Here is a 12285-nt window from a genome sequence, read left to right as displayed (position 1 = left end):
AGAGCTGCTCACTAAAGAACAAGGGTCAGGAAGAAGGGGTAGGTGTCTAAGAGGTCATGCAGAGAAGGAAGATGCAGAAATAGCCATCTCTGCATGCTAGGTATTACCCTAACTTCTAATTATTAAAGACTTGCTAGCACTGTACACTCCAGTGTTTCTTGGTATCTCAATTAGTGACTGATACCTTCTTTGATCTGTTCAATACCTGCTTCCCAACTGGTTCAATAATGCAATTGTTTCCATAGTGAGGTTATGCATTGTGGTAAGAATTTTCTATCCTGGCTTTACTGGACATGGCAGATGCACCAGGCATCTTTTCATACCTGCAGTCCCCTCACTATCAAAACCTGTCCATGTGAAGACAATATAGGTTTCCAGCTTACTTTTTGTTACCTGAAATGAATATGCCCTGTCATTATCTGACTGTGAGAAGGTCCCAATCTACCTTCTTTGAATCATTCAGTAATTTTAAATTTTTCTGTCATTGCTTTTTGATTTGTCTTCTTCTTAAAATAAACAGTCATAGTCTTTTAAAATCTCTCTTCCCGTAGGAAGATTTTGAGGTCCTTCATTTCAATTTTGTGAGCAAACCTAGCTCAGCAGTAAGCTGCTTGACACAAGACAGTAATTTCATTCCAGCTCTGACTGAAGAAGAGGTACTACAAATAAACATGTCAAACAGGAAATGGATTAATTTGCAGCATGTTCTATAAAACAACTCGTCAATGCACTTATTGTTCTTGCCAGTCTTAATGGCAGGTTGGTATTTCCACTCTCCCTTTATTGCCTCTTCTTGACATCAGAATGCAGGCTGATTGATGGACACCAGTCTGCTGCACTTTGGCAGTTAGATACACAAAAGAGAAAATTATAGGACTGGGCTGTAGGGACAAGCAAAAGCATCTTATGCATGTGCTATCACTGACTTCATTGTTAACTGCCCTGCCTCACTACAAAACACTACAAAAATAGCTGCTTCTAAACCCCTGCTCTGTGTTAGACAGTGATGTGACCAGCCCTGTATCCCATGAAATAGCTTGTCTCTGCCCTTATCCTTTCCATATCCAGACAGGATGACAGACTGTTCCTTTTCCTTCTCTGTATGCTTTGAACCAGCAGTACTCCTGCCATTTTCACTCTTCTTTCTAAGAAGGTCTCTTCTGTTTCTCATGTGCTGCTGTTGGAGCCACATGTGTCTGTGTTTCAACTTTTAAATTATATTAATTTTGGCTTTTGTCCTGACATGTTCTTCCCAAGAATAGAGCTTGTAATCAAACTTATTATGAAAAATAGCAGGGCAGACATGAAATTCTGCTTGCTTACTGGTCATCCTGCGACTTATTTTCTCTGGCTTTTCCCTTTTCCTGTTTTCCCTTTTCCACACAAACCACAGACTAAGACATAACAGCAATCAGAGGAGTAAAACTATTAAAGAGAAGAAATTTACACATTAAAAAATGGTCAAAATTTTATGATACATTAGTATTAAATTAAGGTTAACCCCCCCACCCCCATGCTGTTTTAGAAAGCATTATTTTTATAGTGATAGCTAAGTAGCTATAGTAGCTAATACAGCAGGGTCTTGATACTGTGTTTGATTCTGCTCCACCAGAAGATAGATGATTGAGAGAGTAATTATCTTTTTCTCATAGAGCTTGCTAGGAAAGAGGCATGTCTTGCTTTGAATCACAGATAAAACCTTAAATAACTCACAGCATTCAAGCCCTGTAACAAAAGCTGTAAAGCAATTTTGCACAGCATGGACATCTTAAATACACCATGACTTCTCCTCCCCTACATTTTCATCCCTTGTGTCACTTGTCATGATCTTCTGTTCTTTTTTTTGACTATATTTGCTAACATCAACAGAATAAGTGTGCTGTTGTCTGCCCTTTGCACATGATGTCTGGCAAAACACAATGAGGTTTTGACAGTCATGCCTGCCTGGCTTCTATCACCCTTTGGCCTTCTTCTTAAGGATATTCATCTCCTTCTCTCAAATACGTCTCAAAAGGGTGATGAATATTTGCTTTTATTTTTTCCTGAGGGTTTCCACATTGATTTTTAGTGTTTTGATTGTTGGCAAGGAACATTATCCTATTAGGACCTAAATAGAACTCACTATTATTTCCAAGATTTATAATCTCAGACTGAATATATTCCTGATGTTAATAACTAGGACAAACACTGCCTGATTGTGTGTGGGTGTGTGAAATACATACACATGTGTTTAAGACAACAGTATTATGGTAAATGAAGTGTGGAGATGTATTGCATTTTGACTTGCATTCTCATTTTTAATTCAGGGCAGAGGAGAAAAAAATCAATGTGATGTAATGAGGTGTACTCAGACAAAGGTTAACATGGGACTGCAGCAGAATTCAGGCTATTGAGAAGGTTTAGTTCAGCAGTGATGAAACCGATGGAAAAGTCTCTGGAGAATAAGCTCCAGTATTGCCTTGTCCTACTAAGTTACCCAGCTTGGCAGCTCACAGATTTGTGTCATTCCCCTAACTGTGCAGACAAGTCAGGGACACCTGTGAGCTCGTGCTGACAAGCATTGCATGGAGGAGGCACCAAAGGGCTCACAATCTCTTTATGGAGTCTCCAAGACAAAGAGTATGATCAGACAGAAATTTTATCAATTAGGAACAGAGGAGTGCAGTTTGGACTTAAGCTGACTGACCATAACCCTCAAAGCAGACCAAGATTTCTGGTGAACTGGTCTTTTCCCTTTGCTTCCAGGAGAGCCCAGCTGGAAAGTAGTGCATGGGAGGTGTGTCCCATGGAAACAGTACATGGCTGGAGCTAGATACCTCTGCATGGGTTACTCACCATGACTGGTCACATATTTCATTGCTTAATAAAGTAGTACTTTCTACCATTCTTCCTGGTAGCAGAATTAATGACATCCCATTGCACGTCAAGGTAGGAAAAACACATCATCACTCATGTTAATAATTGTATGGAAAGAACACACCATAGTTTCAGAATATATCCCTACATCAGTAGTTACTGACCAGTGGCCAGGAGCCACAGAAGGGTTGCAGCAGTTACCAGCAGGTCACAACCTCGGACGAAATTTGGTTTCATTGTATAGTAACAGCTGGTATTTTGTGTTACACAATATAATGCACTTGTGACTGGGGTCCTAACTGGAAAAAAAAAAAAAGAACCGCTGTTCTAGAAGTTATCAAATCATCTAACACAAAGCTGCACTGCAACAAGCTAGCACTTATTGCATGTTTTTCCAAATACAGTACTTAACAAGAGAGGGGAAAACATTAAGGTAACAGAATGAAGCAGTAATACCTTCAGGACACGTTGTGATGAAGTAATGTGGTCAAACTGTGGAGTCTGAATGATGGAGGCATCCCTACATTCAGACTTATCTCTAAACTCTCCTTGAATGATATCTTAATTGGACAGTCTCAGAGAAACAGGCAGGTATCAAATTCCTGATAGCAGAAAATGACATTGAACCGAAAGCTGCTTCAAGACTTTAATCTGAATCATATCCTACCAGAAGCCAGAAAGTTTAAAGTTCCAGCATGCTAAATCAACATTTTGCTACTTTAAATATTTTGGTTTAGTCCATTTAAAGCTGGAAATTTAGTTTTCACTGAGTGCCTTTCTTTTCTGAACTACACTGTATCTGTCCTCCTGAAGCACAAATAAAATCAATCCAACGAACCTTATTACAGAAGTTAATTAGTGGCTCCAGTGCATAAACCAGACAATTACTGTTTTTTGCCAGTGATTGACTGTGATGTTCAGAAGTGGAGCTACAATGATCACAGACCCAGACTAGTACTTCTGCTCAGACAGAGTGACACAAGGAAGGAGATCATGACTCTTCAGAGAGGAGGCAAAGCCAGCGTATGAGGAATAAATGGTGTTCATGTGCTCACCATCAGCAGGTTTGAACTCCAAGAGCATTGCTTCTTCTGATCCATCTTCTCTGCTCTCCTTGATGCTCTCTACTTCACACCAGAAGTCCTCCATGGAAGTGCTGTCCATGGAGGCCTGTGAATTGGAGCGACTGAAGGCAGGAGGTACTGACTCATTGGAAAGCATCCTGTTAATTCTTCGACAGCGAGAGAGAGACTTTCTGAAAAGAGAAATGATACAAATAAAATCATCTTTCTATCATGCTAACTTGTGCCATGCAAATGGAGCAGGCAACCAGTGACTATTGTACCAGGAAGTAGGGAACAAGATTTCAGAGGCCAAGTACACAGTTCTGATAATTATCATGATGTCTGTCGCTCGCAACAATTATGGCTGGACATGTATTTCGCATTTAATAATTTATCTCTTTAATGTCCATCTAAAGGGAACTCAGGAAATGCAATTTCTATTTCTAATACTGGTATCCATCTAAAGAGACGCGGAAAATTATTTTCACTTCTTTTAATCTCAGTCTCTCTTTCTATCCCCTCCTGTTTTGCTTACTGTCTGAAATGCTTAAGTAAAAACTCTAGGGAAAAATAATGAGACTTAGGAACCCTGAAATATTTTACAAACTCATCTTCACTCCAAAAGAAGAATTAAAAGCTTGAAAGATTTTAATTTGGAAAAATAATTATTTTTATTTGAAAATAATTTTTAAAAGATTTGGGTTTTTTTTGTAAGTTAAAATAATTGAAAACAAAATTTCACTGAATTAAAATAGCATATTCTAGGTCAAACAGAGGTTTTGATCACAGGTTAAAAAAAAAAAATATGATTCACCAAAAATCAAGTTTCAAGTTAAGATTCAACACAGGGGTTGAATTAAAATGAAGTCTGTTCCTTACTCTTTTGCTCTTGTCTTTTCCCCACTGTAAGTACTTGCAGCTGATATAAATACTGCAGCTTATACAAATTCATTCAAAATCTTATATAACACCCACCATGAAAATTGTCTGACTTTGCTCTTTTGCGTTATTACGGCTGCAATACTGTAAACAGATTGTGTTACAGTATGTGTAACTGCAGTAGGTACAGTAATCAGAAGTAATAACCACAACAATATTTGTACAAAGGAGTTAGGAGGTAACACAATTTTGGCAGAGAGCTAGACCATGGGAATTAATGGAAAATTCTGACATAAGGTCTTCTGACCTTCACTTATCTGATTAATTCAAATGCAGTCTCCCTTTCTCTTCCTTTTCTGTATGGCATGATCCTGCCAACATGCCTTTGTTTAAAACCAAGGCATCACTTTTACTCCACTAAAATAAGGGTACTTCCTTTCCAGTGTTTCCCTCCTTATCAAAGTTTTCCTATTGGATGTATAAAAAATGTATTATTTCATAAAGCTGACTGAGCATGCTTCTCCCTCATTGTGCTGCTGCCTCCGCTTCATCCTTCCCTGCCACCAGTGAAAGGCTGGATGCTTCCCTGGGGCTTGCAGAGGCTCCTCACTTTAACTGGGCAGGTCCTTCTGGCCTAAGTCTGAGCCCCAGGCTGGGGAGCTATGGTGGAAAGAACAGAGCACAACAAATCCAGCTTTGGACATGATCAGGCTTTACAAAAGGCAAAGCTCAGGCCTTTGCCTCTTTTTGAACACTCATGGGCGCAGCATGGACAATACATCTGCCAAATCAGCCCCTGTGCTCTTGGAAACAAAGCTTTCTGATGGGTGACAACATTGCAGCAGGAAAGAACACACTACGGGGTGGTGGAGACACGTTCTCTGGGAAGAGAAGTGCTATCTTCAGAGTTTCTTTCCATTTCTCCCCTCATAAACAGTTTGTTTGCGTTAAAACACAGTGCTGAAACTGCTATGTTAATTAGAACAAGCCACAGTCACCAAATGCAAGAGGAATTTGTGACACAAGTGTGGTTAAAATGCTTTCGCTGTAGCTCTCCCTCTGGGGAGATGTGAGTTTCAGTCAGCTTTTGTTCCCAAAGCCTCACACGGCTGGGGTACCTGATAAATTATAACCACTGGAATTATGCATCAGGACATGTCAGCCTCTGGGGTTTTTGTATGGATTTCTCTTTCTTTTATGGATTCACTATGTCTCTTCCTGACATTAGCAAGTAAGAAAAATTCAAGGATCACTGGACTTAAGTATGATAAGTTGATACTGTACCAAGCATCCCCGAGCAGAGGTTTTAACCAGCAGAAGCAGAACTCCTGAGAAGCAGACAGCTGTGAGCTAGGTGGGATGGGGCAAACAGCACCCACCAACCAATTGCTTGTTGCTTTGAAAACCTGAGTTCTTCCATTTAAAAGGTGATAGTGAACACAAATATGGAAAAGGAAAAACTGGCTGGTATTTTAATGGTGTTTGGGGACCCTGTTCACTGGACATTGTGCAAGGAGAGGAGATGCCAAGGCCTGGTGTCTGTTCTGCTTCTCCCTCACCAGCCTCCTCTTCAGCTCAGGGCCTAAGGCTCCGACACTGCTGCTCACTGAGAAATTCATGTCCCTGCTTAATATAAACCTTTGTGGAAAGTAAGTCCCTACACATGCTATACAGCACAGCCCAGAGTTCCTGAGCCAGCAACTGCAGGAAGGAGTGCTCTCACCATTCTGGAATCAAACGAGTTGGATCAGAAAGCCCTGATAGCATCACTGGCTCCCATCCTTTAGTCACGGTCAGGGCATTTAAACATTTCCTGCCCTCCCAGTGTGAATCTTGACCACGACCTTTGTGCTCTTCAGGCACCACACCACACTGATCCTCAGGCTTTGACTCCATCAGCACTTCAGCTGGCTCAGACCAAGGCTTTTTATTTCATCGTATTAGGAAGAAAGAGGCTTGGTGGGTTGCTGCTTTTCTTCCCACATGCTTATTCTGTAATATTGCCATACCAAAAAGCTAAATGCAAAATAGACCATGTAGAACTGCAACAACTGCTGTGGCAACCAGCTTTTCCAAATAATATCTAAGGTTCCTGTGTAATTAATGCACATTTACAACAATATTATATGTATGGAGCTTATTTGGAAAATCAGGTGAACAAAGTCTCCTGAAAACTTCATATTAGAGGCTTGTTATCTCAACCCAAATTGTGTAAAATTCCTGTAACAAGAAAGGTTAGGGAGAGGTGCCTTATTCTTATTGGTAAACATCTGAAGCTTGTTTCCAGGTGGTCTGGTACAAACCTTCTCCAATTATTCTGAGTCTGCCTATTAAAAGCTCATGTGTTTGAAAGATGTCCAGCTGCTGTTTTGACCCATATACCTGTGACTTTTGTCCTGGAGGAAGTGGTCTTGCCTTTATGTGATAATGGCAGTTGTCTCCCATTTCCTCCAGACAAAGCTGTTCAAAACAGTTTCAGGAAAAAAAAAAAAATCCTACTGAGGAAGCAAAGCATATTCTTCACTGCTTTCAATTAATTCTTGAAGGACACTGTAAGAACACTGACTCAGCAATCTGCCTGCCTTTCTCAGAAATAGCTAAAGAAGCCCAGGTTGCCTGTTACCTGGGAACTCTTGCAGCAGAAAACCTCTGTTCCCGACACCTTTTTCACCCTCAAGAAGTCCTTTGTTTTGGTCTTTTTTTCTCAGTGTCTGAAGAGAAGTTTAGAACACTAAAAAAGGTTTTACTAAGCTGATTCTGTTTTTCTTACAGAAAAGTTGTAAACCAGTCCTGTTAAGTAAGCAGCAATCACAAAGTTCATGCTAAGTTTCTTTTGTTCCCTCACACACATGGGTAGTAGAGTGAGCTAATCTGAAATGCTGATTAAATTAAACACAGGAGGGATTTCAGATCCTGGCTTCCTCAATGGAAAAAAAAAGGGAGAGGAGTATGAACCTAAAATTACTGAGTAAAAATTATAGCAACTCCAGTGGATGAGCTGAAATGTTTTTCAGGATGGAATAAAATAAAAAAAGAAAATCCACATAAAACACTGAGAAAGAAAAGTAAAAAAGGGGAAAAGTATACAAGAACTAATGCTATCAAAGAACTTGTCTATTACTGGATATTCGCAGGAGAAAGAGTTAAAGAGAACTTCCACAGTCAGGAAGAAGAAATATTATATAATTTAAAAAGTTCTCTATAGAAAGATCATTGCAGGGAAGGAGGGTATTTCCATGGAGCACTAGAAAACGGATTCAACTGTGTGTGACTGATTTTGGCCTGGTGTATGTTTATAATCCTGATGAAATGCAATGGCTAAACAGGCCTCCTGACCCTATATTTTATCTTCTCTATGTACTGCAGTAGTGTGCTGTTCAGGATCCACATATCGATTTCAGGATAGCCAAGCCAGATCAAATAAGCTATTCTTACCCAATCCTCAAAGTAAAGGTTTGTAAAATCACACAAAGAGCTGGCCCTGTGACACTTAATGATTGCTCACAGGCTCAGTAATGATAAAGCCATTGTATTTTGAATTTAATTAAGTAATGGATGGTAAAGAATCCATAAAACAAATGGGAGCAATAAAGCCATCTTGCAGTTAAAAAAAACACTTGATCATTGTTTACAGAGGGAAAGAACATCTTATTCTTGTGGGCTGTTATCCTTCATTTCATTCAGTGGATTCTGAACCTGCTTCACCACAATTAGTCACATTTTTAAGATTGGGAAATGTGCAGGAAGCAAATTGTCCTGGTCATTCTAGGACGAAGATCTTTTCACACTACAATCATTCTATCAGTGTAACCACTTGTTCAGCTTTTCCCAAATGTAAAAAAGGGAATGGTAGCTTGCATTGACAGGGAAACAACATTTATTTCTCTTTATTAAGAACTGTTCTGAATTGTTAGCAGTCATGTATCATTATATCTCTTTCTTCTAAATAAAATGTATACAAATTCCAGGCAAAGAAAGAGACCAGCAATGGGAAATAGTATTTTTGTGCACAGTTCACTCTTGACCCAAATCTCTCATCTTCTGGTTCCTTCCTGGTGACCTTGTTCCTGCACTGTTTGTGCTCGGCTTATTTCCTTCTCCCCATGCTTCATGGCTTCTGATCACAGAGAAGGGTATATATCAGACAATATCCCCCCAGCTGCATCTACACACTTCTGTTTCTGATTATCTTGCAGATGTTAGGCAAGTTGTAGACAGTGGATGCTAAAGCTTTCTTATCCTCTCTCCAGTATCTGGTACAGCAAAAATATTAAACTATCATGCCCACTCCTGGTGTCACACTGCCCCACTTTGTAAAAGAATATTTGAGTGAGAAGCAGAGGAAGGGTTTATTTCATTGTTAATTTTCTCATCCTGTGGCCCAGCAGAATTCCAAAAACATGTGAATCTTATTGCTTTTTGTTTACAAAGATGGGTTTGAAAATAAGCTATCACCTTATTGTATTGGCTAGGTTTCAAAACACAGGAATTATCTGTTTTGCCTGTCCTTGTATTTTACAAAAGATTCTTCAAAATATGTTCCCATCAACTTTAATTTTACTCCAGATTCTGCACCTGGGGTGGGTCAACCCTGGATACATGCACAGATTGAGGAACAAAATACTGGAGAGCAACACCACAAAAGAGGCTCCTGGGGGTCCAGTTGATGGCAAGTTGAACCTGAGTCAGCGGTGCCCTGGCAGCCAGGAGGGGCAGCTGTGTCCTGGGGGGCATCAGGCACAGCATGGCCAGCTGGGCAAGGGAGGGGATTGTCCCACTCTGCTCTGAGCTGGGGCAGCTTCACCTCCAGTGTTGTGTGCAGGTTTGGGCGCCACAATATAAGAAAGATATAAAGCTATTAGAGATCGTACAAAGGAGGTCTACAAAGATGGTGAATAGTATACAGGGAAAGCTGTATGAGAAGTGACTGAGATCGCTTGGTTTTTTCAGCCTGGAAAAGAGGAGACTGAAGGGAAACTTCAGAGCAGTCCACAGCTTCCTCATGAGGGGAAGAGGAGGGGCAGGAACTGATTTTTTCCCTCTGGTGACCAGCAACGGGACATGAGGGAATAGCATGAAGCTGCATTATTTGAGGTTTGAGTTGGGTATTAGGTAAAGATTTTTTCACTCAGCTCATGTTGGCCACTGGAAGAGGGTCCCCAGGGAAGTGGTCACAGCACCAGCCTGGGAGTTCAAGAAGAGTTTGGACGATGCTCTCAGGCATGTGGTGTGACTCTTGGAGCTGTCATGTATAGGTCCAAGAGCTGGACTTTTACAATTCATAGAACATCCTTCCAACTCAGGATGTTCTATGCTTCTATGATTTTTTGGACCAAAACAGGTTATCTAGTGGATCTTAAGATTTAAAGACTTAAAAGAGAAAAGATCTGTAATATTTACAGGAATTAAAAGTTTTGTTTATTTAATTGTATTTTCTCTGCAATTCATCAAGGTAATAACAGAAGTTAGGAGACTGAGTTGCAGCATTTGCATGCCAGTGTTACCTGACCACATTCAACAATGCGTTTCACTTTGGGTTCTTCAGCTGTCCCTTATGCAACATCTTTTTAAGTGGCAGGAAAGTTCCCTGCTGTAACAAAGGCTGCATTGTGGCCACTCTTCAGCCCAGCATGGAGACTGCAGAAGAATCTCTCTCTGTTTGTGGGTTTCAATGTGAGGGCTCTCACAATCAGACCCTTTGAGCTAGGGGAGTTCAGGGAATATACTCCCTAGGTATTGCCTGCTGGCAACAGTGACCTTTGGGGACATAACCCAGACCTCTCCTCTGCACTGGCAATCACATCACTTCAGCATTGGCCCAGTGCAACAGAGACAGTGCACTACGTGGCTGCAGTGTGTCTGTCAACATCTGAAAGGGACTCTATTTCATCTTCTTTCTCCTAATAGAGCTATTGCAAAAGGGCAGAAGAGGCTCTCAAATGATTAACACTAACAAGAGTATCTTCTGTTAACCATTTTTTTCAAGTCAATTGGAAAGAATTCTTTTCATATGCATTAAGAGGAAGCAGTATAAGCCAGTTTACAATGCTGATGACTTAAGAACATGAACACATCATGGCAGAATATGATACATGTTATTTTCATTGGGTATGGGCAAGATAAGAAACATCTGGACAAAACCTACAGGAGGCAAAAGATGGACATGTGCAGCTGGTTCAAACATCTTAAACATTTCCAATACATATTTATTGTTGGAAGTGACAAATTCTTTTGTCGTGCTGATGCTTGCCTAAGACCCATTTCTTTTACATGGAAAAGAAATCTATGTATCCAGGGTATGACAACATTTTCCAGGAAGAAACATAAGCATGTGGGCCATGTACTTTTCTAAGCCATGGCCTTAGAAAATCCTGTACTTCCATGCAAACGTTTGCTCTGTTGTGCCTTTACAGTACAAATGACTTGTGTCTGAGCACTAAACCCACTGGATGTCACACTTTATGCATTAGAGCTGATGAAAGGCTCCAGGAGCACCAGGCTCAATGCACACGCACTGTCCAATTTATCCACTTCTTTTGAGTATATGCCTCTATAAATTCCATCTGGCACTCACCCAGAGAGATCCTATTTAACTGAGCACCCTGAAATACAAGGCAAACCCTTCAGATTTGAACCTGAAATTATGTTGTGTTGCAGCTCTGGGCTTACTATTATTACATTACCAGTCCTTGGCATGAATTACTCAGTGAAGGCACACAAATGGCATGAGGCGAAGTGTTTTGTTCTGCAGTTTAGGGCAAGCAGTGTCTTAAGAAAAGTAGCAAGCAAAGATGGTTAAGAGTCACATGGAGGAAAAGGAGAGCAGGATGTAGAAATATATAAGATTCTGTCTAAACTCTGGTAGTGCACTGGTACTGCATGAAGTGTGATGCTGTTCACTGCATGCACTCAGTCCCTCCTCAGAGATCTATCTGTAGCAGTGAGAAAGACCTCACAAAAGGCAAAGGAAAAGCTGTCATTCTCTTTTGCTTCCTACTGCTCTGGTAGTGTCACTTCTAAGGTAACCAACAGCTCTGTAAACACTCCCTGGGTACAGCCTGGTCTCATGTCAGCTTGAGTACATCATGCTACTGTGCATCCTTGTGTGTGCAACTACAAATACCAATCTTAATCAAGGAGTTAAGAGGACAGTAATGTGTAGACCGATCCAGAATATTTTTCACAATAAAATTGATGAACTTCGGCCCGCAACTCACATTCAGCGAGATTCATTATTTGTAACACAATAGGATACGGTTAAAACTGTAGGAAATGCTCAGGTTCAAGACCTCCAATGGGGCTCAAATCATTCACCAAGCAAAGAAGCAAACAGAATAAAATCCATGTGAGATGTAAACTTGATAACTTTAGAAGAGTTTTGGCTCTAGAACCGCAAATTAGAGTTTCTAAATAAAAATAAATATTAAAATACTCAGCAGCCACAATGAAGCACTGAAACACAAGGGGTCAAATTTTCTACAGCTTT

At 40.4% G+C, this 12285-nt stretch overlaps 1 protein-coding gene across 2 annotated transcripts in view; it reads right to left on the bottom strand.

The window, feature by feature from the left end:
- Positions 1-12285, bottom strand: part of ARHGAP28 (Rho GTPase activating protein 28) — a 76722-nt gene that overhangs the window by 31192 nt on the left and 33245 nt on the right. For both annotated transcript variants that reach the window (XM_005517249.3, XM_014257535.2), the window contains exon 2: positions 3912-4111. In XM_005517249.3, the coding sequence (XP_005517306.1) occupies positions 3912-4111 (200 nt within the window). The remainder of the gene's footprint in view (positions 1-3911; positions 4112-12285) is intronic.

The sequence above is a fragment of the Pseudopodoces humilis genome, chromosome 1 (assembly GCF_049639895.1).
Source record: "Pseudopodoces humilis isolate 2021_Gansu_Grassland_sample_001 chromosome 1, ASM4963989v1, whole genome shotgun sequence".
In the NCBI taxonomy this organism is placed as follows: Eukaryota; Metazoa; Chordata; class Aves; order Passeriformes; family Paridae; genus Pseudopodoces; species Pseudopodoces humilis.
The sequence above is the reverse complement of the archived record's forward strand: the minus strand, read 5'-3'. Positions and strand labels throughout refer to the sequence as shown.